Here is a 26,586-nt window from a genome sequence, read left to right on the forward strand (position 1 = left end):
GAAACTGAGGCCCAGAGAGAGAAAAGAGAGAGTAAGAGGCAACACCCCATCCAAAGCCGCCTGCTCAGGACCAGCCTGCCAAGACTCTTACCTTCCGTGGCTGAGGCCACCATATTCTCCCCAGGGCTGGCGGCCGGCTCAGCCAGTGACTTGAGGGCGTGGCAGGCCGTGATGATGTCCTGCATCTGCAGGAAGCTGGCCACGGCCAACACATCATCCACGTTCTCAGAGCTCAGGCTCAGCTTGGCCGTGTACATGAACTCCAGCACCTGCCCCAGGCCTGCCAAGGACACAGACAGCCATCACGGACCCGCTCAAGGCCTGGCACCTGCAGCCGGCTCAGCTGCCCCACTCGGCAGCAGGACCCAGGGATCTGTGAAAAGCAGAGTGGCAGGCCACCAGCGCGCCCCCCCCATACTGGCGCCCAGACCACAGCCTCTGAAATGAAGTACCCCCAGAGAGGGCAGAGGGGGTGACAGCTGCCCTGCACGGAGGACAGGGGTGTGAATGCTCACTCGACACGGAGGACGGGGTGTGAACGCCCACGCTGCACGAGGACAGACGGTGTGAACGCCTGCTCTGCACAGTAGAGGGTGTGAACAGAGGACTGAGAGTGCAAACATCTGCCCTGCACCGAGGACAGCGGTGTGAATGCACCCCCCCGCCCCGGTATCCTCTCCACCACTCAGCCACCACACCCCACCACTGGAGGACACTCCAACAAGAGGGTGTCAGCACTGGCTTTGATGAGGGCTCTGCCAAAACCTAGCTGACCTCCAGGCCAGTCACCTGACCTCTCTGGGTCTGTTTCCATATCTGTAAACTGGGGGACCACCACCTCGCCCTGACCTTCTCATGGCAGGTCCGCCATTCTGGGTTAGGAGCCAAATTTAGGACCAGTTCCTTCTCAATCCCCAGGTCTTCCCGACACCCCTCCGAGCCCCAACCGTGGCCATCGCCATCACAGTTAGCACGAGGGTAGGGGTTCAGGACGGGCTGGGCCACGGGAAGGGGTCAGGGGCTGGGAAGAGCACCCCTGTTCTCTGTCCCCCGATGAGCCTCTCCTACGTGCACTCCGGCCCAGAGCTTGCCACGGGCCCTGGCAGCTCTCTCATCCCCCAGCTCCCAGTCAAAACAGGCCCCCCCAAATGTGGAAGGAACTCGGTGCCCACACACTCGTGGCCTGGGTCCCGTGTGGGAGGCCTGGCGCACCCCTCAGCTCAAAGGTGCCACCCCCGGGAGGGCGGGGGCCATGTCAGGAACGTCAGGAGGGCCTCGCATGGCACAGAGCTGGCCACAGCTCCCGAGCCTCCGCACGCGTGGCCCTGGACCCAACGGGGTACCTGCCGCGTTACTGATGTCCAGGTGCACCACATCCTTCTGGTCCACGAAGAGCATCCTGAAGTACTCGCTGCAGGCCGCCAGAACTGCTTTATGGGCTTTGAAGTCAACCCCGTCCACCACAAATGTGCAGTCACACAACAGTCCCAGCTGCCGCTGCTGGTTCAGCTGCTCCAGGACGTGCCGACTGTGCTGGGGAAAATCCATGGCTGCGGAAAGCCAGGGGGTCTTCGTGTTAGCAGACAGAGAGGACGCCAGCCCGCCCAACAGTCAGCCCCCCAACTCCCAGGTGAGAAGCACACAGGAGAAGTAAATCCACCAAGGGTAAATCACTCCAGATTCCCTCTGCAAGCCAAGGCTGACCAGCGGCTCCCAGATCACTGGGTTTAACTGGCCAGCAAAGTTGCAAAAACCAAAAGTACTGAGGGACCAACAGAAAACAGCCACCTTTGTGTCTTGCCAGGTAATGACATTAGAAAGTCAAAAAACAAACACAAACACTAATGACGGTGAGCATTAGAAAAACACATGGTCAGTTTAACATTTTTTACAAAAAGAATGCATGACATAATCTTAGAAGGACAGCTCCTTCAACTCGATACATTTGGCTTTACAAAAACCCATTTTGTTGTTTTCCCCGTCCTGTCACACACAGGTGAGACGTGCGTCTGGGAAGACAGATGCTCCATTTCCCAGCATTTCTGGAACGGACCCCCTCCTGCAGCACCCACAGGGCTCGGGTAAAGTCCTGCCCTTGGGGGCAGGGATCTGTCGCTCGCTCACTCTGATTCATAGGCTCAGGGAATTGCATAAAGTTGGGGAGTCCTCTGCCTCCAGAAGCCTCTCCAGGCTGTCCCTGGAGGAAGAGTGAACTCTGGTCCTGACCCCAAGAGCTGTGGGGCTGGCTGCAGCCTCTCTGGCAAAGGCCTCCCTTGATGCCTGGAAATCCCACAGCTGTCTCAAGTGAAAATGCTCAGAAAAATTCCATGGCCTGGTGCCGAATAACCACGAACTACCACAAGCCATGACTAAATAAGTACCTAAAACAGCCCTCTCTTCCCCAGCAGCACCACACCAGAGTGCGTCTCAGACCAGCATTTTATAGGGAAAATAGCAGGCCCTCAGTTCAAGAAAGACCCAGTTTCAAAATAAAAGTCACACACACTCCTGGGGTCACACTGCACAGACCTCCCCCCGCCCCGCAACCCAGGGCCAGGCTGTCAGGCCCTGGTCCGGCATCTGAGGCCTGGGTCTGCTCAGAGCTGCCCCAGGCTCTTCCTGGGCAAGTGAGAATGACACTTTGGGGCTCCCGGCCCCCAGGTTTCAGCAGCCCCTCATGCGCTCCCACTGTTCTGTGACATCAGCCTCCTGGGGGTGAGTCACTGTGCAGGAGCCCTGACCATGTATGGTGGTCTGGCTGTGATGAGCAGCGAGGGAAGCCACGCCTGCCTCCCCACCTGCAGGGCCTTAGCCAGCAAAGCCCACCCACCCTGTGGTGTCTGGAAACTTTGCAAAAGCAGGGCTAGGTGTCTGCTGAGCTGGGGGGAGGTCACCGGGCAGGCAGGCAGGGCTCCAGGGAGGGAGGGGGAACGTGGCGGTGACAACAGGCTGTGCGCCATGTGCCAGCCTCTGTCTGAGCTGTGAGTTCAGAGCAGCTGTTGCTGGAGACCCAGAAACAGCCTTTCCCTCCCTCCCGCATCCCTACGACCGTCCTTCGATGTCCGCCTCCACACACAAGCTCCCACGGCTTCTTGGGTCTCTGGCTCCGTCACGGCACCGCCAGCTACAGCTCGGCAGAGAGGCACCAGGGGCCAGCCCCCGAGCAGAGGCCCCTACGGCCACATGACGCCTGGGAAGGCGTCCTTGTCGGTCTTCAGTCCCTGGAACAAGTAAGTTCCTGTTGTGACCTGAAGGAATGAATGAGAGGGGAATTCTGGCCACTGTGTCCGAGCTGATAAAAACTAAAATAGACACGTTTCTGGAGAACATGGAAAAGAACCAGTGTCCAGTCCATGGGTTGAACACCCGGGCAGGGGTGCTCGGGCCTAGGATCCGAAGGCAGTACACGCCGGGCAAGGGGTACAGGGGATGGAGGCGGGGGGGCAAGGAGAGGCCAGGCCAGCTCACCCCCAGATCTGCCTTCTCGCTGGGGCCAGGGGGAGGCACGTGAGCGCATGTCCCCGTCACTAGTCACTCCCTATGTCCTCAGAAGCCGAGGTGCAGAAACCCCTCCCAAGTGCAGAAAGGGAGAACCACCAGAGCCCACAAGGGTCAGAAAGATGCTCCCTGGGCGCCTGGGTGGCTCAGTTGGTTAAGTGACTGCCTTCGGCTCAGGTCATGATCCCGGAGTCCCGGGATCGAGTCCCGCATCGGGCTCCCCGCTCGGCGGGGAGCCTGCTTCTCCCTGTCACCCTCCCCCCTCTCATGTACTCTCTCTCTCTCATTCTCACTCTCTCAAATAAATAAATCTTTAAAAAAAAAAAAAAGAAAGAAAGAAAGATGCTCCCTCAGCTTCAGAATAAGCCCATCTGGCACTTGGCAGCGGCCCCGGCTCCTTCACCTTCACCAGCAGCCGACCCGAAAACTGAAGGTGGAGGAAGTGTCTCCCAGGTTCAGAAACAATCAGGAAGCATCTGCTGAACAACGCCCCCCCCTTCCCCAAGGTACAGAGTTGGTCCAGGCCCTTGGGCTGGAGTTGGCTGAAGGCAGAACCCTCTGGCCGGAAGGCAACCTGACTTGCAGTGAAGAGAAACCTGAGAGGAGACCCCAGGGTGGAAGGGGGCTGCCAGGTCCAAGGGCGGCCGATCAAGGGGGCTGCCACGAGCCCTCGAGCTGCTGCGGGAAGGGCGTGGAGCCGGCTCTCCTGGGGCTGGACACGGAGGGGGGCGCTCTTTTCAGAGACCTTGGCGGGGTTGATAAAGGTCCTAGGAGAGGGTGGCTGGTGGCCCGGTACCTCCCGTGCCCCCCACCCCAGGAGAGCAGTGGGGGCCCATGGGGACCGTTTTCTACCCAACGCTAACCACGCTCCTCCGACGTGAGCTGCTGCCCAGACATGGGTGTGGGGCCCAGAACACGGAGGCCTGCAGGGTCCCCCAAGGCTGCCTCCAAAGCTGTTCCAACGGAGAAACACTCCTAAGGTGCATCTGTTCTGACAAAATCAAAGAAAGAAAAGGAAGCGACAAACTGGGAGAGAGGGTGAGAGAAGAGGCAGCGGAAGACCAGGAAAGGGAGGGAGCAGAACCAGGAAGGGAGGAAGGGAGGAAGGGAGGAAGGGAGGAGGGGAAGGGGAAGGGGAAGGGGAAGGGGAAAGGAAGGGAAAGGAGGGAGGGAAAGGCTGCTGCCACACGCAGATGAGTAGCCTTAAGTCCTGCCATCAGCCCTGGGGAGTGCCAGCACAGCCGTGGGGGCTCCCCAAGTGCTCATGGGGTCCCCCACACAGGCTGTCAGCAGCACTGGGGACGTTATACCCCCCCCACTAGCAGATGGAGCTCAGAGGCCCCAGCTGCCCCCAGCGCTCCCCTCTGCCAGGTGGCCCCCCCTAGAAAGCTCCAGCAGCCCCTTTCTCCCTAAGGCGAGGCGGTGAGCAGGTGCGGGGCCAGCTGGCGCGGTCCCCCCCTCAGAGGGGCCGCGCTAGAGCCTGGCGGTGCCCCACCTCCAGAGCTACACCCGAAACACCCGGAGATCACGGCAATCCCCCCACTGCCTCGTCTCCTTCCACTCTCTACAGCGAAACGAACTCACCGCGATCTGGCCAAGCTCAGAGGAGCCTGGGTAGAGGTGAGGGCACCTGCCTGGGCCACACAGCTGGATGTGTGGGCCCCACAGGAGCGGGCAGCTGCCCACCCCAGTCAGTGCATGCACCCAGGGGTCACCTCGTCCGAGGAGACTTGAAGCAGTAGTAAGATCAACAGCGCTGCCGCCTCCTGTCGGTGATCAAGTGCGGCTCCCCCAGCCCCACCCCTGCTATGCAGTGCCTTCACTCAAGCAAAAGTGTGGGGGGGGGTCCCTTACCTCGTCTTGCTTTAAGGGCGATAAATGTGGGCCTTAAAGCTACTCTAAGTAAGACCCTAAAAGCTTAGAACTACAGAAAATGCAAACAGAACAAGACCACAGAGCCCAGCAAGCCCAAAGCCCTCAGGTTAGATGCAGAAAATGAAGCCACCAACTGGCACGTGACTTGTCCACTCAAGAAATGGCCCAACCTTCCAGAAACTTCTCACTCCTGTCCTGTGACCTTTTCCGTGGTCTGATGAACGGGGCAGACGTCTGGCGTCAGAGCTGGGACTCTCTTCTGATGGCCACCCACCCGGCCGGACACACAGCCCTGGCCTGCCTCACAGGGAACTCGTTTGGGAATGGAAAAGCCAGGGCCCTGGAGAAGCCCTGCAGTGTGATTCCAAACAGGCACAACTAAGCAACGTGGACACGGATGGCCACCAACAAGTCCCGCCATCCCACCACACCTGCTAGGAGATTCCAGCTGGATCTGGGTGGCTCTGACCGACGAGAGGCAGGGACTCAGTGCCCATTCCAGGCCTGGCCCTTAAGAGGGCTGCAGATTCCGCGTGGCTCTCCTGCAACCCAGCTACCCCACCGTAGGGATGCCCAGGGTCTCCTGTCGGAGAGAGAGGGTGCAGGGAGGTCCCCCGGAGGAGACACCATGGGCACAGGCCACATGATGAATTCAGAGGCCCTAGCAGACAGCGGGATGCGAGACGCTTTCCTGGACCTTCCAGCCCAGCTACTAGCTGAATGCTGTCACATGAATGACCCCAACACCCCATGGAACAAAAGAAACTGCCCAGTCAACGCACAAAATTGGGAGAATAAATTGCCGGTGGTTTGTCACGAAGTTCTGAGGCGGCTGCTCACAGCAACAGATGGTAAAACTATAAAGAAAAGGCAACGAGTAACAAAATGTCCAGGACGATGGTGCTGTCTGGATGGGAGGAGGGGCAAGCAGGGGTCCTCCGAGACACTGACTCGGATACACCTAGATTTATTATTTAAATTAAACAAACATTTCACATACAAAACAGCCAGTGAGGCTGCGTCCCAGGTGTGTTACAGGCTTCAATTAGACACGGTAATAAGCACAGAGCCTGTACCGTGCCTGACACGTGGTAAACACTCACCAAACTACCGTTACCAGGAAGCAGGGATGCAAATTATAGTTTTATTTTTAGGCTGAAAACCGTATGAGATGATTTCTACATACCCTTTTATGCTGGGTACCTTGGGTAACTATTTAGTGACTTGACCTTGGTAAGACCTTGTAATCATAACCCATTATTCTTTCTAAAAGCAATCTGGAAAAATCCCAGAGCCCAATGAACATTAAGAGAGGGAAGGGAGGGGTGTTGGGCAAGAACCATTCAGAGCAATTTTCTCTGTCGGGGAAGCACTTTATATTGAACAACTGTTCTGTTAAACCCCAAGGGTGCTCCCGGGTGAAGACCGGAGTGCCTGCCCAGAGCTCTAAGTGGGTCCGCAGAGCACGGCTCCATCTCGGAGTCAAAGGGGCACCTGTCAAACATGAAATATTACCCAGGTTATTAGCAGGCACTACACTGCATGCAGGGTTTCCAAACTGCCACACAGAGGGAAGCCATTAAGCCAGAAAACAACTGGCCTAGCACAAGGAGCTGCTGATCTTGACAAACAGTCCCCGGCTCCCAGAACACAGTGCGCCCAGCTGCGGGCCTGGACATGACACAGCCATCTCATGTCCAGGGGCAGTTGAGAGGGATCACCACTCCGCTTCCAGCTGCCCGGCATTCCGGATTTTCTGGAAACACAGGTGGTTCCCGTCTCCAGCTTAGCACACACACAAACTCAGGCCAAGGCAATGGAAGTTCACAGCAGGCCAGCCTTGCAACCGCGAAACCTACCTGCCCAACCCATCATCCACCCAGTGTGACACCCTACCCGTTTTCAGGGCAACATGGCAGAGAGGCAAGTCCCAACAAAACCACCCCTTCTGGCATTTTCCTCGTTGCCCAGCAAATACAGCTCTTATAGTAAGCTAGTGTTTCTCAAACTTTTAACTTTTAATTTCCCCTTTAGGGTAAACATACAGACTGACTCGGCCCTTCCCACCAGCCCCAGATTCTGATACTTGATCTTCTACTGCGTAATGGCTCCACTCTGAAAATCACTGCTACCTTCCACATAATCCTATCAGCCAAGACTCAGTAGTAGTTTCTGTGAAGTTTGTATTACCAAAAAAATTGTTTTTTTTTTTAAGATTTTATTTATTTATTTGAGAGAGCATGAGTGAGAGAGATCACAGAGGGAGAGGAAGAAGCAGGCTCCCCAGTCTGCAGGGAGCCCATCGTGGGGCTGGATCCCAGGACTCCGGGATCATGACCTGAGCCAAAGGCAGCCACTTAACCGACTGAGCCACCCAGGCACCCCCAAAATATTGATTTTTTAAACACCTAAAAATCATATCTAAATATAAAATTAAATTGTAATACTGCCTTTGCTTTTCATTATACAACCTCCATGATCTCTAACACTCAACCACACTTCTGAAGAGGGAATGGGCATCCCCTTCCCCAACCCCCAACGGACCCCCACTGCTCCAGGAATATGTGGGAAGGCTGGCTGGTCCTGAAGAAAGTGCTGTCCTGTGTTTGTGCAAGCTCATGCCAGTGCGGAATCCATGATGCTAGGACTTGTTCTGGGGACTCTTAGAGCTTGACAGAAGGTAGATTAAGGAACTTGCTTCCACAAAGATAAAATCAGAATATGTGGGACTTGGGGACATCCGATCCTTCTCCCAACACCCCCACTCTCCACCCCAATGCTCCCTGAGCAGCAGTACACAGACCTGGCCAAAAGGGAGGCCCGTCTGTTGCCCCGCCTCCCCTATCAGGTTCAATAAAATCACTGCGGGGCGGGATTACTTACTAACTTCCTCCTCACAGCAGCTGACAGCACCTACCCCAGGACCTTGCTCTCACACGGTTGTAAATCAAGTCGGGAAACAGGCCTGTACAGAGTGGTGATTCCTGGCCTTTCTGAGTGCAACTAACTCAAGGTCAAATATTCCGTGGACGTTCATGAAATTATAATTGTACTTTTGGTACTTGTTAACTGAGAAAATACTGGGCAAGACCACTATGAAAAAAAGAATTTCCATTCCACTAATCACAACAGCAACTATACATATTTGAGAAGTAATGAGAATGAGAAATGTCCTTCGATACACAGCAAGTCTGCGGGGTGATACAGCTGTGTGCAGCTACTCCTAATTATCACCGTCCCCTCTCAGGGTCGGCAGCCCCTGACTCAGGAAACAGACACACAGAAAAGACAAAAGCATTTCACAAACGCTGAATGAGCGCCTCCCCTGTGCTGGTCGTAGGTCTCATTAGAGCTACGAGTGTCATGGGGAAAACAGGTCATAAGTATAATATACTTATATCATACTTGGGATAACCTGGTGCCGTGAAGCACATACTAGGTGCTGTGAAGAAGGTAAAACAAGGTATGGAGACAAGGCAGAGGCTATTTGATATTTAAGAACACAGTCAAGGGGCGCCTGGGTGGCTCAGTCGTTAAGCGTTTGCCTTTGGCTCAGGTCATGATCCCGGGGTCCTGGGATAGAGCCCCGCGTCGGGCTCCCTGCTCAGCGGGAGGCCTGCTTCTCCCTCTCCCACTCCCCCTGCTTGTGTTCCCTCTCTTGCTGTGTCTCTCTCTGTCAAATAAATAAAATCTTTAAAAAGAAAACAAACCCCCCAGTCAAGAGGACCTCTCCGAGGAGGTGACATTGAAGCAAGGACCTGAATGAAGTGAAGAGCAAGCCATGCCACCATAAGCCCAGGGACTGTTGCAGGCACAGAGAAGAGCAAACGCAAAGGCCCTGGGGCAGGCGTGACCTTGACAAAGGGGCTGGTGTGCCCTGGAGAGGAGGAAGCCAGTGGGAAAATGAGAAGAGCCCAAGTGGCAGCCGCAGAGGCTAAGATCAGCCAGAGTCTTAGAGGCAAGTCAGGCTCTGGAGTTTCTTCCAAGTACACCGGGGTGCCCCAGGAGCCTGGGTGCAGAGGGGTGACTGCAAGGGGGTAGGAGGGGCTGGAGGAACACCAGGAGAGGAGCAGGAGATGGAGACCCTGTGCCGAGGCGGAAGCAGTCAGACCGGGAAGCTGTTCAGGAGAGCCAACAGTCAGCTGACCAAGCGGAGGTGTGCCGTGAGAAAAGGAGTCAAGGACAACACTAAATCGTTCGCCTGAGAACCTGGCCAAGTGCAGGTGCCATTCGCTGAGGTGAGGCATGACGGCGGGCAGAGGGAGGGCAGGGCACATGAGAGTTCTGTCAGGCCAACACAGCTGAGACGTCTACAGGAGGGACGGTGGTTAAAGCCACAGGATGGACTGGAGTCCCCATGGGAGAAAATACAGGACAAAAAAGAGGAAACAGGGGTGCTCGGTGGCTCAGTCGGTGAAGCATCCAACTCTTGATTTCAGCTTGGGTTGTGAGATCGAGCCCCGTGTTGGGCTCCACACTGAGCATAGTGCCTGCTTAAGATTCTCTCTTGCTCTCTTCCCTGCCCCTCCCCATCCCCTAAAAAAAAAAAAAAAAAAAATAGAAGAAGAAACACTAAAGGACTCAGATTCAAGGACATGCATGTGAATCGTGGCTCCAGTCTTAGCAGGGTGGCCTCAGGCAAGCTTCTCCGGGTTCTAGACTGCTGACCCATTCAACAGGAAAACCACCATATACGCGATAATTGTGAGTACAGGAAGTACTGCACAAATACTGGCAAAAGTGGAATCAGATATTACTAAGTCTGTGACTGATACACAGTGACACCAAAAAGGAAAAAATTCATTAAAACAAACCAGGTTATCCCAAGTGAACCCCCTTTACTCGTGAAGCACACGGCTCAAAGTTTCCACAGCAGGTGGAGAAAAAGGAGGGAGCCACAGCCTGGTCCAATGTGACCAAAGAGCACTTGGACTTTGTTCCCATCCGGCTTCAAACTTCTGCTGTGAGGCCTTTGTTACTGTGTCACTTGGGGCAGTAAACCTGGGGAGAGTCGCCCATTCAAGTTAAATATGGATAGACTTGGGGGGGCTCATCTGCACATCTGGTGGGCTAGGGGACAGAGTAGTGGACATGGACTTCAAATCCACTGCAGATCCGCTGCCTGGTGCAGGTGCCCTGCTGGGAGCTCCAGCTCCACCGGGAACAAGGTCAGGCCTGAGTGCCCCCCCAACTCGAGGACCTGCCACCAGGGAGCAAGTCCCAGACACTGTCAGCACCTTCTGATGAGTTCTGAAGGGGTGCCACCCCCAGGAGGATAGGGCACCTAGCCACACCTAACAAGACACATGAACAAAGGCAAGAAGGATGTTCAGATAGAGGACAACATAAGCAATGGAGGGGTGCATGAGAGAATGGTGTGCATGCATGGGGACCAGGTGGAGGGAGAACAGCACACCTCAGCATCACGAAAGAAACGAGTGGAAAACGTGGTGAGACACACAGCCGGAGGGCCAGGCTGGAGCCAGGCACGCGGGGCCACGCCCACCACGCCCACCACGCCAAGGACCCAGCGCTCAGCCCCAGCAGTTGGGAGCCTGGCCAGGGGCTTAAGCGAGAGAGGGCCATGGTTAGGCTCACATTTCAGGAAACTCACTCTCGCTGCATCAGTATGGAGAACAGACTGAAAGGGGAAGGATCAAAGTCCCACGGGGCTGGACCCTTGGGATGTGAAAAAGGGGACAAGGTCACCCCCAGCTAGCACCAGGAGGGTTCAGCTGGTGGCTCAGGATCCAACGCATGCTCACATGGCTCTTCCAGAGCAGCCTGTGCAAACGGCCTCCCCACTAAATATGATAATATCCTTTGGAAAATTCTAAGTACCTCTTCCTGGAGTGGCTCAAAGTCCCTTAACAACATATAGTACCTGACTGTTCCTAGGGGAAACTGGGTCGTGCGGTTTGTCTGAAACCATAAACCCAGGCTGTGAAATCCTAGCTCATAAACAAACAAAAAGTCCATGGCTCTGGACGTACAAGAGATGGGTAAGGGGGGGCCCTCGGAGGAGCAGGGCAAGGGCAGGACGGAGCTCTAGTTTTCACTGCATATCATTGCTGCATTTTGTTTTACCACTTCTAAATGTTATCTCTTCAAGAAACCAAGTGAAAAAAGGAAGGGAAGAAAGAAACTGTCCGCCAAGTCAGAGCTTCTTCATTTCTATTTATTATAAAACCTTTAAGACATTTTCTACAAGACCTGATGACTCAAAACTTCTCAACAGGAAAAAATTTCTCAAAAGGGAAATGGAAAATTATGGTAATTTGCACAAAGAATGTGTCACCAGAGAAATCTTCATGAGCAGAAATTCCTTACGGGGACAAAACTGAAAATCCCCTAGAAGAGCAGCTGGGAGCCTCTGCCAGCCCCAGCCGAGCTGCTCGGCTACCATGAGGAATGAGGCACACACACGCACGCACAGTTCTGCGTGCAGCCCCAGGGAGCTAACAGGATCCTGGTCCCAGTTACCACTCCTGCCTTGGCTTCAAACCAAAGCTAGTCGAGCACCTTGGAAAAGAGTATGTAACCCTCTGTACCTCACTTTCCCTGCTGTAAAATAGGGATGATGACACCCGTTCCCACTGCATAAAGCTGCTGCTGGCCACCACCATGCCTGCTGTCTCGTCTGTACCCACGCTAGCCATGCTGGTGAGCTGTAGACAAAAGGGGAACCGAATGCTGGAACCCCTGCCCTAGCTTCTAAAAATGGGAGGTGAAATCTCATCAGGCCCCCACGACAAATGAAGTTTTAGCCTGAAAGCAGACCAGGCAAAGGCCCTGCCCATGGCAATGCTGACTTCACTCAACAGTGACCAAAACACAAGACGGAGGTGCTCAGCCTTGAGGGCAAAAGCCACCTGCTTTCTACAAAGAACAGGATGATTTTGGAGGAACAACGAGGCTTTCATTGAGACAGCAAATAAACATGACAATTCCAAGGAAGGATCAGTTTTCCCATGATAGTAGTCAAGATCAAGGATCCGAGCTAAAAGCAAAAAGGAGGTTGAGGAGCAACTGTTTGGAATTGGATGTATTTGGACTTCAACGTAGCACGTGTTTCACGTGGCTGACTTTGTCTAGTTTTGTTTCCTCACTAGGATGGGTGACTGCTAAGGGTCCCTCCCTTCCAGTGTGAAGATATGTTAAATAAATGATTTCATTAACAAAATTACCAGATTACAAACACACACATTTAAAGTATAACTGATACCGTGTGCCCGACAATAAAAAAAAAAAATGACATATTCACCTAGCATTCAGCAGATTTTCTTTTAAAACTTTCCCTATTTTGGAAACCTTGAGATGAACAGGAACAACACAGGATGTGTATCTAGATGGACATAGGACTATACACAGCAGAAGCCAACATGAAATTGTATACTTACTACTCCCAACAGGATTAAACTAAAAATATTTTGTGAGACTTGACTGGGGAAAACTAAATGAGTGCAAGGATATTTCAGAGGAGTATCTGGGGGGGTTGCAAAAACTCATGTTAGGCCTGGATAAAGAGCAGTCAGGAACCCAATGTCTCAATTTCCCAGGATTTTTAAAAAACCGCTGGGCTCCTCAACTCCAGGTGCTTCAGTGCTGCTCTAGAACAGGCTCTGGACGGGAGCCCTGGGAGGATTAAGGAAGCTCAGGGCCCCAGCGCTCACGCCCTGGAGCAAACAGCGCTGGCCGGCCTCCAGCCCCCTCACATCCCCTCCACCTGCAACGGCAGTGAATCAGCAAAGCTGCTGGAAGCCTTTGAACGGATGACTTGCAGCCCTGGTGGGTTTTCAGCCAGTCACTTTGAAGTGTGAGCTTCTGAGAGAAACTTGGAAAGCACCCCCAGTGTGCTGCCCAGTTCCCGTTTCCCAGTCCTAATGCAGGTAGCCTGAAACAGAGACAGAGAGACAGATGGACAGAGATACAGTGGGACAGATACAGAAAGAGTGCGTGCAACAGCACGACTGTAAGACAGGCAGACCAGCCCCAAGGGGCCCCTTCGTGGGGCCACAGTGGGGAAGGCATGGTACATGAGTTTAATCCTTAGGATATGAAAGACTGGTCAGAAATCTAAATGTTTCTTTTTCTTTCTTTTCTTTTTTTTTTTTTTAAGTAATCTCTACACCCAACATGGGGCTCACACAACCCTGAGATCAAGGGTCACATGCTAAACCAACTGAGCCAGCCAGGCGCCCCTAAATGTTCTGTTTTGTTCATCTTACCCTCATCTTCCCACCTTCCCAAATGTAAATATAAATTAAGGGTGAATATTTACAGCCTATATTGTAAATAAGGGTTACTGGTCTGGCTATACAAAAGGCTCCTCATACCAACAATGAAAACATATGTGCCCATAAAAGCTTGTACACAGGGGCACCTAGCTGGCTCAGTCAGTAGAGTATATGACTCTTGATCATGGGGTTGTGAGTTCGAGCCCCACACTGGGGGTAGGGAACACTTAAAAAAAAAAAAAAAATCTAAAAAAAAAAGAAAAAAAACCTTGTACACAAAAGTTCATGACAGCATTACTCATAAGAGTCAAAGGTAGAAACAACCTAAATGTCCATCAACTGATGAATAGATAAATAAAATGTGGTCTGTTTGTGCAACGGAATACTGGACAATAAGAAAGTAATGACATATGCTACAACACGAATGAACCTTGAAAATATTATGCTAAATGAAACCAGCCAAAAGACCACAAGTTACATGATTCCATTTAGATGAACTGCCCAGAACAGGCAAATCCGTAAGCATAGAAAGTGACTGTCTAGGGCTGATGGAGATAGGGAAGTGGGGAGTGACTGCTAAGGGGTGGTGTGTTTCTTTTCGAGATAATGACAATTTTCTGAAAATAGTGGTGATAGTTGCACAACTCTGGGAATATACTGCAAGCTATTTAATTGCATACTTTAAATGGGTGACTTGTATACTACATGAATACCTCAATAAAGCTGTTACAAAAAACTAATCAATAAGAAAAAAATCTCCCAACAGAAAAATGAGTCAAAGAAATGAAAAGGCAGTTCACAAAAGAAACACCGGTGGTCAGAGGCGCCTGGGTGGCTCAGTCGTTAAGCGTCTGCCTTCGGCTCAGGTCATGATCCCAGTGTCCTGGGATCGAGCCCTGCATCAGGCTCCCTGCTCCGCGGGAAGCCTGCTTCTCCCTCTCCCGCTCCCCCCGCTTGTGTTCCCTCTCTCGCTATGTCTCTCTGTGTCAAATAAATAAAATCTTTAAAAAAAAAAGAAACACCCGTGGTCAATATATTCTATACGGAAAAAAGATGTTCAGCCTAATAAAGAAATATAAAGAAGTACAAGATACCACTTCCAGGATCAAACTGGCAAACATCTAAAAGATGGACAGTTTCCACAGCATGTTGCCAGCGAGCAGGATCATGAAATGGTACCCTTTGTCTAGACGGCAGCCTGCCGACACTGATGCAAATTTTTAATGCATTCGTTGGTTGGGTAAAAACTAATGCCTGGATGCAAGTAACTGATCCAAGAGCCCCTGGTGCAGATGCTACAGTTTCCCAATCTGACGGGGATTTCACCCAGCTGGAAGGCAACTGTGAGTCCTGGGAAAGGACTGTGGGTGGGGCTGTGTAGCTGTGCCCAGAGAAAACACAGCCTTACTAATATATAATAAGCACCACCATGTGAAGCAATTGGGAGGTTAGGGAAATCACAGGCTCATTGTTTCCAAAGGGCAGCAGCACGTGGAGAGAACACCACCAAAGGGAATAACTGGAATGGCTGCCGGAGCTGCCTGCCTGCAAAGGGTTTCAGGATGCAGGCTACTTCATTGATCCCTGCAGTGATCCTGCGGAAAGGCTGTTAATATGATCACCCCCCATCATGCAGATAACCCAGTCAAGGCTTAGAGGGGTTGTCAGCGGACCTCGGTCGCACTGACACAGACAGATTCAAGGCCACGTCCATATACTCTAAAAGATAAGAACTTTCCTCTTCAGAAAAAGACAAAACTTCCACAGACACACGGACAGACATGTAATGCTAGGCTCTACAGACCCTTCGTCTGTCCTAAAAGGGCAAATTCTCTGTCGTTAACTGGCACTTACCAACTCCCTCTCCTTATGCTAATAAGGGTTACAAAACACCTTATAAAAGCTATAAGTGAACATCGCTAAGTCTTCGTTCTAATCTTCGGTGTTTGCTGCTGCCAGATGAAACATAAAATTAAGACTCAGAAACACCTTGATTTTCTGGAAGCATGGCACACCAGGTACCCAGGCCAACTCTCTAGCAAACAGCTGCAAATGCTGAAGAGAAATTGTGAGACATCTTTTAAAACACATCAAAGAACTGGAGAGTCAGTAAGGAACACTGAGGGGTCAAACAAAGTTAAGCAAAGGCTGGAATCCAGAGAGCAAGTGGAGCTTTGAGGGTGGGTATCAAAGGCATCTGCAGAACTGAGCAAGCTCGAGTTCCTTCTCCCTCCCAAAGACAGAGGTCTCATGGGAGGGCCCTCCAGAATAGAGCTGGAGCCACAGAGAGTTACAAGTCAGTGAAAAAAAGACTGCAGAGAAAACTGCCTACATCAAATTTTTGGCATCAAGTGGAGGGTAAAATCCCTAGCTGGCCCCCAAACAGATGACAGCCCAAATTCACACATCATAAAAGATACGCTTCAGGTAGATAAAAAGTGATCCCAGAATGAAAGTATTAAATGCAAGAAGGAATGAGGAAAAACTAGTCAATAATAAATGAGTAAATCTAAACAATACTGACATCATTAGATGTCTTCTAAAATTTTAAAAAGAATTAAAATACCCACCTATAGAACGAAAGAAAGGGGTGATGGGAATTAAAGTGTGCTAAGGTCCTTAATTGTTTGAGAGTAGGGTGTGAGACAGTGAGTAAAGTTAGACTTTGGTTAAGTTATGTAAACTGAGAGATATACCATGTTCATGGAAGGTTCGATATCATAAAAATGTCAATTCTATCCAAACTGATGTGGAATAAGTTCAAAGCAATTCTAATAAAAGATCCCAACAATTTTTATGGAATTTGACAAGCACAATCTAAAATGAAGATAGAAGAGCAAAGGGCCAAGACGTTACCAGATACCAAGAACTGTTACATAAAAATTTAGTCATTAAGTCAGTGTGATATCAGGACAGATATAGAGAATAAACAGTAAAGAGCTCAGGAATAGATCCACACATTTGTGGACACTCACTATATATAAGGGTTGCTGGTGACATTTACAGATCCACATGAAAGGAATGTATTTTTTTTAATAAATAGTACTAGGACAATTTGGTATACTTACTAAAAAAAAAAAGGAATCAGCTCCTTACCTCATAATATACACAAAAATAATCTTAAATGGGCTGAAAACCTTAATGTAAAACACAAAATCATAAAATGCTTGGAAGACAATACCTAGGGGATTATCTTTATAAACCTGAAGTAGAGAGGAAGTTCTTTAAAAGGAACGGAAAGAGATAACCATAAAAGAAAAATGATGAACCTTAAAATTAAGAATTTGTTAAAAAACAAAACAAAACAAAACCTACAGTGAAAAGGCTAGCCACAAATTGGAAGCAGTTACAACACATATAACCAACAAAGGATTAGTATACAAAATAAAAAACAAAACCAAACAAGAAGTCTATATACAAGAAAAAGACAACCAGATAGGAAAATAAGCAAAAGATTTAAGCAGCTGTTTCACAGAAGCTGAAACCTGAATGACCAATAAGTACATGAAAAGATGCTTAGCCCACTAATAATCATGAAAATGCAAATCAAAACCACATGAGATATCACTCCCATCAGATTACTAAAAATTTTAAAGTCTAGTAAAACCAGAGTTGGGAGGATGTGAAATAAACAGAATTGTCAGTTGAACTGTAAACTGGGGAAAGCACTCTGGAAACAGGTATTATTTGGTCGAGCTGAAGCTCACACACCCTGTGATTCAGTCCCACTCCTGTACCCTGCAGACGCTGCACGTATGCTCCAGAAATGTTCACAGCAGCACTCTGTCTCAGCAAAATAACGAAGACAATCCAAATGTCCGTCAGCAAGAGAAAGGACAAATAAATTCTCTTGCAACAGAACATATCCATCTGAGAAAGTCAAGTAAGCCAACAATTTAAGACACGGAAGAAAACAACGTGATTATATTAAGTTCAAAGGCATGCAAAATGAGACAACACATTGTTTAGCAATACGAATACACACAGTAAAACTTTACAGGAAGGCAAGAGAGTGATAAAAGCAAACCTGCGATGACCTGGGAGTGGGGTGGGCCACGATCAGGGAGGGGCGCTCCAAACCTAACCGTAACATTATTTGTAAACTGACTGATGGGGTACATGGGTTTCCTTGTATCTTTATTCTTTATACTGTGCGTATTCCTTTGCATCTACTCAGTATTTAACAACTTACAAAATTAAACAATGTTCTTTCTAACTTGCAACAATATTTGGAAGCATGAACTTGGGCAGCTGAGTTACAGTGAACCAGGAAAGTCCCTGACCGGGCCCCGGGTGCCCCGAGACTACCAGAATGAGAAGGGCTTCACCTAGCAGGCTTCGGAGCCATGGAGACACGGCTTCCCGCTGGGCGGCAGCGCCTGCCCTTCCGGGACAGGAAGGTGGCTGCTTAGTTGAACAGCTCCAGCATGGGAAGTGGTGTGGGTGGGGCGGGGAGATCAGGTTCCGCTGCCAGGGCTCTTAAGACAAGAAGCTCGGTTCTTTCTTTTTTTTTTTTTTTTTTTTAAAGATTTTATTTATTTATTTGAGAGAGAGAGAATGAGAGATAGAGAGCACGAGAGGGAAGAGGGTCGGAGGGAGAAGCAGACTCCCCGCTGAGCAGGGAGCCTGATGCGGGACTCGATCCCAGGACTCCAGGATCATGACCTGAGCCGAAGGCAGTCGCCCAACCAACTGAGCCACCCAGGCGCCCGCTCGGTTCTTTCTTTTCTTTCTTCTTTCTTTCCTTCCTTTCTCTGTTTCTCTCTCTCTTTTTTTTTTTTTCTTTTTCGGTTTGGTTTTTCTTTCCAGTTTTACCAAGAAATAACTGACACACATCACTGTCTCTGTTTAAGGTGTACAGCAGGTGGTTTGAATTTCCATGTGTTGCAAAATGATGACCGCAACAGGTTTGGCTGACATCTGTCTTCTCATAGGGACCCAAGAAAGAAAAGGGAAACAATCTTCTCTTTGTGATGAGGATTCCCAGGATTTACTCTCTCAACAATCCCCCTAGATGTCACGCAGTGTCAGCTGTCCTCGTCAAGTTGTCCGGCAGGTTTCTGATGCTACAACAAAACCCACCACACCTGCTTTCCAGCCGGTCCCACCCTCAGCTGGAACCGCCACCTGCCACCTCCGAGCCTCTGCCTGCCGCCGTGTAGACAGGAGTGCAACTCTCCATTCTAACCAGGCCCTCTGCTTCCTCCTTTGAAGCTCAAGGCTTACGTGTCTCCAGTTCCCAACAAGCAGGCTTGACTCCCTGAGCCCAAGCCCTGGCTTCCTGTCGAATCTAAAGTAGACGGAAGTCTACTTTAACTGGCCCTTGGACTTGAGGTCAAGCTGCTGCTGGCCCGAGCACCACTGAGAGGGCCAGGGCCCTGTGCTGACGCTCAACCCACAGCCTGCAGCCAATGCATAAGCCCCTCAGTGCTGAAAGGCTTACTCTTTGACCTTTATTATTTCAATCACCTAGAAACTGGCCGGCAAAAGGAGGAGATAATGGTCTCCAGGACAACCTGCTTTGGGCACACAGTGTATTTAGTTTTTCATGTTCTCTCGGGCTGGGTCCCTCCCTTTCGTGGTGCCACCCTGCCGAGACAGCGGGTCTGGGTACCTTCTCCCACCCGCTCAGGCACCACCCTTCGAGGAATTCCAGAAAAGAGTGAGCCACCTGGTCGTTTACATGGCAAACTGGTGACACCCCGAAACCCCACCCACAGCAGCTGCCCTCCTACTCGCAGGAGCTCCTGTCTATGCAACCTAATCAAACCATGTGACTCTTTAAAAATGGTCTTTTATTCACCTGGGTGGCTTAGTGGGTTAAGCATCAGACTTCACCTCAGGTCATGATCTCAGGGTCCTGGGATTGAGCCCCACATCGGGCTCTCTACTTAGCGGGGAGTCTGCTTCTCCATCTCCCTCTGCCCCTCCCCCCACTGGTGCACATGTGCGTTCTCTCTCTCTCTCTCTCTCTCACAAATAAAATCTTTAAAAAAAGGTCTTCTGGGTGCCTGGGTGGCTCAGCTGGTTAAGCATCTGCCTTCTGCTCAGGTCATGGTCCCAGGGTCCTGGGATAGAGCCCCACTTTGGGCTCCTGGCTCAGCAGGCAGCCTGCTTCTCCCTCTGCCTCTCCCCCTGCTCATGCTATCTCTGTGTCTCAAATGAATAAATAAAATCTTTAAAAAAACTTTTTTTAAATAAAAATGGTCTTCCCTGGTCATACACAGAGACATACAGATACATGGAATAGCTCTGAAAGGACCCACAGATACTATTAACATTTATCTGAGAGGGGAACTGGGTCAGGCACCGAAGCATGACTTACTCTCCATGGTGCATCCTTTTTTTTTTTTTTTTAAGATTTGTTTACTTTAGAGAGAGAGAGGATGAGTGGGAGGGGCAGAGAGGGAGAGAGAATCTTCAAGCAGACTCTGCACTGAGCAGGGAGCGTGGAGTCTGACGCAGGGCTCGATCCCACGACCCTGAGATCATGACCTGAGCCGAAACCAAGAGTCAGATGTTTAATTGGCTGCGCCACCCAGGTGCCCCTCCATGGCACATTCTTTAGAACCTTCTGATTTGTGCACCTTGTGCATATTCCTCTACCATCTTTTTTCTTCCTCTGCACACTTTCTTTCTTGACCCTCTCAAGGGTCCTCTTCTCCTAACTAACACATAATAACACCAGTCACCAATAATGGAGTCAGGGACTCAAATAAGCATTTTACATGCATTACCTCATCGATAATTCCGGCCAATAAAATTATGTGTGAGGTCATCGTATCCCCACTTTGCAACTGAGAAAACTGAGGCTTGGAGAGACCAAGTATTTTGCCCAAAGGGACACATCTAATAAGTATAAGAAGTACTATGAGCCCAGGGATGCCTGACTTAGAAGTACCCTATATGCAGGTTCCAGCTGGGGATGATCTGTCCCAGGAGACGTTTGGCAATGTCTGGAGACATGGTCCATGGTCACAGCTGCAGGTGAGTGGGTATTACGGGCATCTATGGGTGGAGGCCAGGGGTGCCATAATCATCCTGAAGTGCACAGGACAGCCTACCACAAAGATTTATGCAGGCCCAAATATCAATAACGTCAAGGCTGAGAAACCATGCTCTACTGGAAAAAGACAGAGAAACTATCTTCTGACCTAAACTCTCATCGTTCAGGTCATACAGTTCACCATGTTTACGTCCACAGTCCAGCCAGATACCAAATCAACCATCAGGTTCTCCTTCCTTCAGTTGATAGCACGCTACCCCAAATCACATTGGAGTTTTGGCCAGCCTGCCAGTTCCTCTTCAGCCAATCAGGGCTGATCATCCGCCCTCCAACAACATTTACTGAGCACCAGCTATGTGCCAGGAAATGAGCTACACAGTGGGGCTACCAGGAGAAATGATCCCCTGTCCCTGCCTGCAAGATGCTGGGGGCCAACAAGGAGACAAAGAAACCCAGGATTATAATGTGAGATATGAATGCACGGAGAGATCAGTGCTGGATGCTAAGAAATCAATGGAGAAGGAGCTCCAAACTCAGCAGGGGGTGGATGGCTGGGTAGGGCCCAGAGAAGGCTTTCCAGAAGCATTTGAGCTTGCGGAAATTAGACAGAGGGAATCCTTCCCTTCCCAAAGGACCCCTCACCAGACCTTTTAGAGTATGGTCTCTGAGAATCCACAGATGGACACCTTTCAGTAGAGAGCTTGGTAGAACTCACAGCACAGTTGCTGACCCCCTCTGCGCAATCTGGATAATTCCTGCCCTGAGGGAGGCCGCAACCTGGTTTCCCTACAGGTTTGGGCCTTCTTTGACTGCAGTCCTCACTAGCCTCTCTGGCTTCGAACCACCCCGCACCTTGCAGCAGGAGGTAACTCCGCTTTATGCGGCAAACCCTGTGAAGTACGTGCTTGATCTCTCTAAACAATTCTGGGAGCTAGATACCATTACCGCTATTTGACAGATGAGGAAACGGAGGCACGGTGGTGAAGTAACTGGCCCTCAGAGAGCCACGACACAGGGAAGCAGGGATTCACACCCAACATCAGAGTCTTCGCTGCCTCTATCTGAGGAGACCTGTACAGATAATCCAAGCACGCTGTTCACTCTTAATCTCCCCATTTCGGTAGAGCCTTCCAACATCAGTCATCCTTCTCATTTGTGCCTCCCCCGTGGTGCTCCTTGTACTGTATCGTGATCATCCACATAGCTAAGAGCTCCTTGCTCCCGGGATCCAGTCTTACACCCCGGACACAGAAAACACTGAATGCATAAACAAGCCTGGACTCCCTGGGCCCAAGCAACATCAACCTACCCAAAGCCAGAGCAGCCTGCCTCTTCCACCAATGCAGTGGACTTCCCTTCAGGCTGGGCCCAAGCCTTGGAGACAGCAATTCAGTCACACGAGGGACCAAGCAGGCTCTCTCAGCCAGCTTTCCCTCCAGCATTGGAACAGTCATGATTCGCTCTTTGGCTGTACACCAGATGCTTGTGTTTGGGGACATGTTGTACAAAAATATGTATCTTTAAACATTAGAACCTTAAAAGCAATGAACATGTGCTCCCCACTCTGTCTTTCCCTTTCTGCCAGACGGAGTGTATACACAATGGCAGGAGCTGCAGCAGCCAGCTTCAACCATGAGATGGAAGCCTGGGTTTGAGCAAAGAGAGCCACATGATCACTAGAACCTGTTCCTGGATACTTCACAGAACAGAGCAGGACGCCCTACCAGCTCTGGAATGCCCACTTCCAGACGTTTAATAAGAGGGGAGGAATACACTTTGAGTTTGTTTCAGCCACTGTATTTTGGAATTGCGTTGTTGGAGCATGTTCGGTTGTACTTGATTAAAACAAGGTGTGAGCATTTGCCCAGTGATTAACCTAGTCTGGTCTTTGTTGGTAAACCAAGCATAAATGATAGCCACAATTTCCCAACCAAACTCAGATGTTGTCATTACTGTATAACTTGAAAGAAAAAGCTGTCTTGAAAGGGTGATTTGAGTCACGCTGAGCCTAGAGAAGAAGGACAAACAAACTGACCTCCTGGTTTGTTTCATCCTTGAGCATTACAGACATACCTCAGATTTCCAAGTAGCCCAGGCTACTCTTTTCTGACAGTTTGTCTGCGTAAACTCCAGCTTGGCTCTCCTCCTCCAGCTCATTACCTGAATCAAAGACACCCAAGTGGAAAATCTGATGAGAACCCGAAAGGCACCTGCTCCCTAAGAGTTGCCCTTTTATGCATCCAAGAAACACAGGCAAATCCAGAGCCCTGAGCACAGAGCCTGGCACGATGTAAGTGCTCAGTACGGGTCTGTTTGGATCATTATTGGCCTGCTGCATGTCAGACGCCATGCTGGACAGCTGGGGCACAAAGATGAGTAAACCCGCTCCTGGTCCCTACGCTCAGGAATACCTGCTTACCAAAAGACATAACGCAATGTTGAAAAGCAAGAGCAACAAGACTGTGCCCAGGTTCCTGTGTTGCTACAGCATTAGCATTTCCCGTGGGGTGTCTCAGACGCTCTTGCTTCTCATTTCATACCCTTGCCCTCGGTGAGCACACCCCTTCCCACAACTTTAGGGACTTTTGCTGGATGACAACTGCTAGCTCACCACTGGACTGTTTTACAGGCACCCACTTTCCACCTATTCAAAACTAAATGTATCTTCCCTTCTCGCATCCGCTCCCCATCCTGCTCCCTATCACACTGAGTGGCATCACCACCCGCCGGTCAAGAAGAGGAGGTCAATCCTGACAACTCTCTGCCTCTAACTTCCTCATCTAAGTAATCACCAAGTTTTGTCAATTCTCCAAAATCTCTCTCACCACCCTGTGCCTCTAACCTGACTCGAGGCCACCCTCATTTCTCACCTGGATTATTCTAGCAGCCTCTTCGTTGGTCTCCAGGCCTGCTCCCTTTAATATATCCTTCACATAGCCAGGTGATTGTTCTAATCCACAAATCTGATTCTTAAATGGCTTCCCATTAACCTAAAACTTCAAGTCCTTAACTAGGTTTACAAGGCCCCGTAGGACCAGACCACAGCCAGCTTCTTCAGTCTTATCTCTCAGCTCTGTCTCTAGGCAGAGAAATTAATTATTACACTAGCCCCTAAGCTTTCTCACAAACTCCATCTTCAACTGAGAATACTCCCCCCTTTTCTTGTCTCCACTCTCCTAAGCATCCTTTAGGTCTCCGCTTCTTGGGGGGCAGAAGCCTCCCTGGATTCGCCTAGACCGGGTGAGGGGCCTCTACTCTTTCCAGAGCAAGGACAACTTTTCTGCTTTTCTTCCATCATAGCAGTATCAGAGGTGCCTGTTTATCTCTATGGCTCCCACATGAGTCTCATGAAACAAATAATCGCAGCAACAAACACACACAGTATTTACTTTGTGTCAGGAAATGTTCTTAGCACTTTGCACCTATCACCGTATTAAATCTTTAGAACCTTAGGAGGCAGGTTTTATTATTATCTCTGCTTTAAGTTTGAGGAAACTGAGACAGAGAGCGATAACCTAACGTGCTTCAGAACACAGCGGGCAAGCAGAGAGTCGGGATTCAAACCCCGGCCGCCTGGCTCCACAGTTCACACTTCCAACCACTACACCAGGAGGAGCAAGTCTGTCCGGTTCACCTGCTCTATCCTCACAACCTATCAGATGCCGGGCCACCGTCTGCGGAAGGAATGAATGAATGAAATAATCTTATACAGGGGCAGTGTCGACTCTGCAAGCACCTCCTGGTTCTGGCAGGTCCGTGCCCTCCGGCCCCGACCCGCCGACGTGAGCTGCCCTGGCACCCCGCCAGCCTACGGCCGCAGAACGACCACCCGCCGCGGCGCGTGGGGTCAAGGGACAGTGACAGCTGGGCGGCGGGGGCGGAGATGCTACCAGCTGGGGTGTCACCCAACCCGGGAGGCGACCCGCGCTCCCTCGCAGGAACTGCCGGTCCGCTCGCCCCTTCCGCGCCCGCTCGCCTGGAGGCGCCCCCCACCCCAGCTGCCCCGCACCCTCCTGCCCCGCGGTGTCCCCTCAGTCCGGGTTCCCTTCTCATTCCACTTCCCTCCCCTCCCCCACACAACCGTCTCCGACGTCCCGCCGCGCCCCATCTTTCACCGCCTCCGCCGGCTCTCGGGACTCGGCCAGCCCCGGGCGCTTGCTGACCCTCACCTGCCATGTCCCGGACCCCACCGTAGAGGGAGGTGCATCACGGCCGCGAGAAGGCCGGGGACGGCACTTCAGAGCAGACAAAGGGCGCCGCCATGTTAGAGTCGGGCGGAACCGACCTCGCTGGCTTCCCGGCCGCAACTTCCGGCGCATGCGCAACGTCCGCGCTAGCCGAGGACCGCGGACAGGCGCATGCGCCTACCTATCCAGAAGTTCTGTATTACAGTACTTCTGCACTTAGAATTGTCCTCATTGTAACCCTCCCTTGGTTTTCTATACCAAACATAACTGTAACAGCTTCCCGGCGTTTAGCGCTTACTGTGTGCCAGGCACTGTGTTAAGCACTTTACGTGCATGATCTCATTAAGTCCTCTCGCTAACCGTCGGATAGTCTTTTTCTCCCCCCTTTTGAAGAAGGGAAATCAGAGGCTCAGGAAGAGTAAATGAATTGCCCATTGTCACGCGTCTTATAAGTGGCGGAGCACAGACGTGAACCTAGTTGTGGCTCCAAAGTTGCAGATCCCCGCTTATGTTTTTCTACCTCCTGAGCCAACCACTGCCCCATTTCCTATTTAGGGCAGATCTAGGATTAGTCGGTGTGAACGAGGGTGCTGGAAACAAACGTGTCGGCCGACTTGAACAGTCCCTCTGTGGCCTCTATCCAACTTTTCTGCACCTCTATTTCCTCACAGTTCGTGGGCTTTCTCTTTTCTTCACTTCTGATCCTGATTATTTCCCATGAGGTTTTTTGTTTGTTTGTTTGTTTTTTTAAGATTGTATTTATCTATTTGAGAGGGAGTGAGCACGACGGGGAATGAGGGCGAGGGAGAAGCAGGCTCCCCGCTGAGCAGGGAGTCCCATGCGGGCTCGATCCCAGGACCTTGGGATCATGACCTGAGCCGAAGGCAGACGCTTAATGACTGAGCCACCCAGGCGCCCCACTCCCATGGGTTTTCATAACACTCTTGCCACCACCCTGAACTCCTTTCCTTCCTTGTCTTTTTGTCACATGGATTTGGTAAGCTTTCCAACCCTCAGTAAATCCAACTGCGCCTTTTCTCTTTGCTTGCATCCAAACAGCCGTGCACAGTTGGACAAAATACCCAAAGGGACAGATTGTTCCCTACAAATTCATGATCACTGGCCTGAAGAGGAACGTCAAAAAATGTCCATCTGGCCAAGTCTCTACTCCTCCCTTCACAATCAGTAGGGAAACTAAAAAGCTCACCAGCAGTTGACTTCGCCCTTTCTTTTACAGGAAAATCATAGCAAATCTGATAGGACCCCTCTTGTCCTCCCAATATGAAGGACACAGATCTACCTCTGTGTCCATCTGTGTTGGATGTAGTCAGCTGGGACTCATCATCCATTCCTTCCAGAATCTAAAAAGTTAAAATTCCATTTCCCAGACTCAGTTGCAGTTAGAATTCCAGATACAGATGGATTCTGCCAGTTGCTAAGATTGGGTGGAAGGCAGAAGTGAGGCAATAGCCATTGGCCTACCGATGTTAGCTGATTGCTGCTGGCAAGCAAGGTCATGCAAATGTGAGGGTTTTCAGCAGTGCATAGTGGCTAGTCTCCAGCTTCATGAGTGTTCAGAAGCATCTGTGAGATGCTGACAGCCAAACTCAGCATTCTAGTGCCTGGGAACCAGCTTCTAGCCCCAAATCTAGATCCGTGGATTCTTGCTGGCAATATGTTGAATGCAATAATCTCGGTGATGACTTCTTGATTCCTCATCTTCCTGATTGTGGCAGAAGTAATGTCCTCTGGTTGGTGAGTTCTACGGTATTCTGGAGCCATG

General features: G+C 50.7%; 1 protein-coding gene across 7 annotated transcripts in view; it reads right to left on the reverse strand.

Moving 5' to 3' along the window:
- The window catches only part of ZBTB17 (zinc finger and BTB domain containing 17), a 31,821-nt gene extending 6,904 nt beyond the window's left edge, over nt 1-24,917 (reverse strand). For 5 of the 7 annotated variants that reach the window (XR_003522874.2, XR_003522873.2, XM_027609859.2 and 2 more), the window contains exons 1-3: nt 24,786-24,917; nt 1,344-1,550; nt 92-280 (exon numbers count right to left, since the gene is read on the reverse strand). Coding sequence is in view for 5 of the 7 variants with exons in the window: in XM_027609859.2 (XP_027465660.1) it covers nt 92-280; nt 1,344-1,550; nt 24,786-24,792 (403 nt within the window). In the remaining 2 variants the exon portion in view is untranslated. Of the gene's footprint in view, nt 1-91; nt 281-1,343; nt 1,551-22,689; nt 22,777-24,785 lie in introns of those variants that run through there. The other 2 variants (XM_027609851.2, XM_027609886.2) reach the window with 2 other exon arrangements.
- Between the last annotated feature and the right edge of the window lie 1,669 nt (nt 24,918-26,586).

Source organism: Zalophus californianus, chromosome 4 (assembly GCF_009762305.2).
Source record: "Zalophus californianus isolate mZalCal1 chromosome 4, mZalCal1.pri.v2, whole genome shotgun sequence".
Taxonomy (NCBI): Eukaryota; Metazoa; Chordata; class Mammalia; order Carnivora; family Otariidae; genus Zalophus; species Zalophus californianus.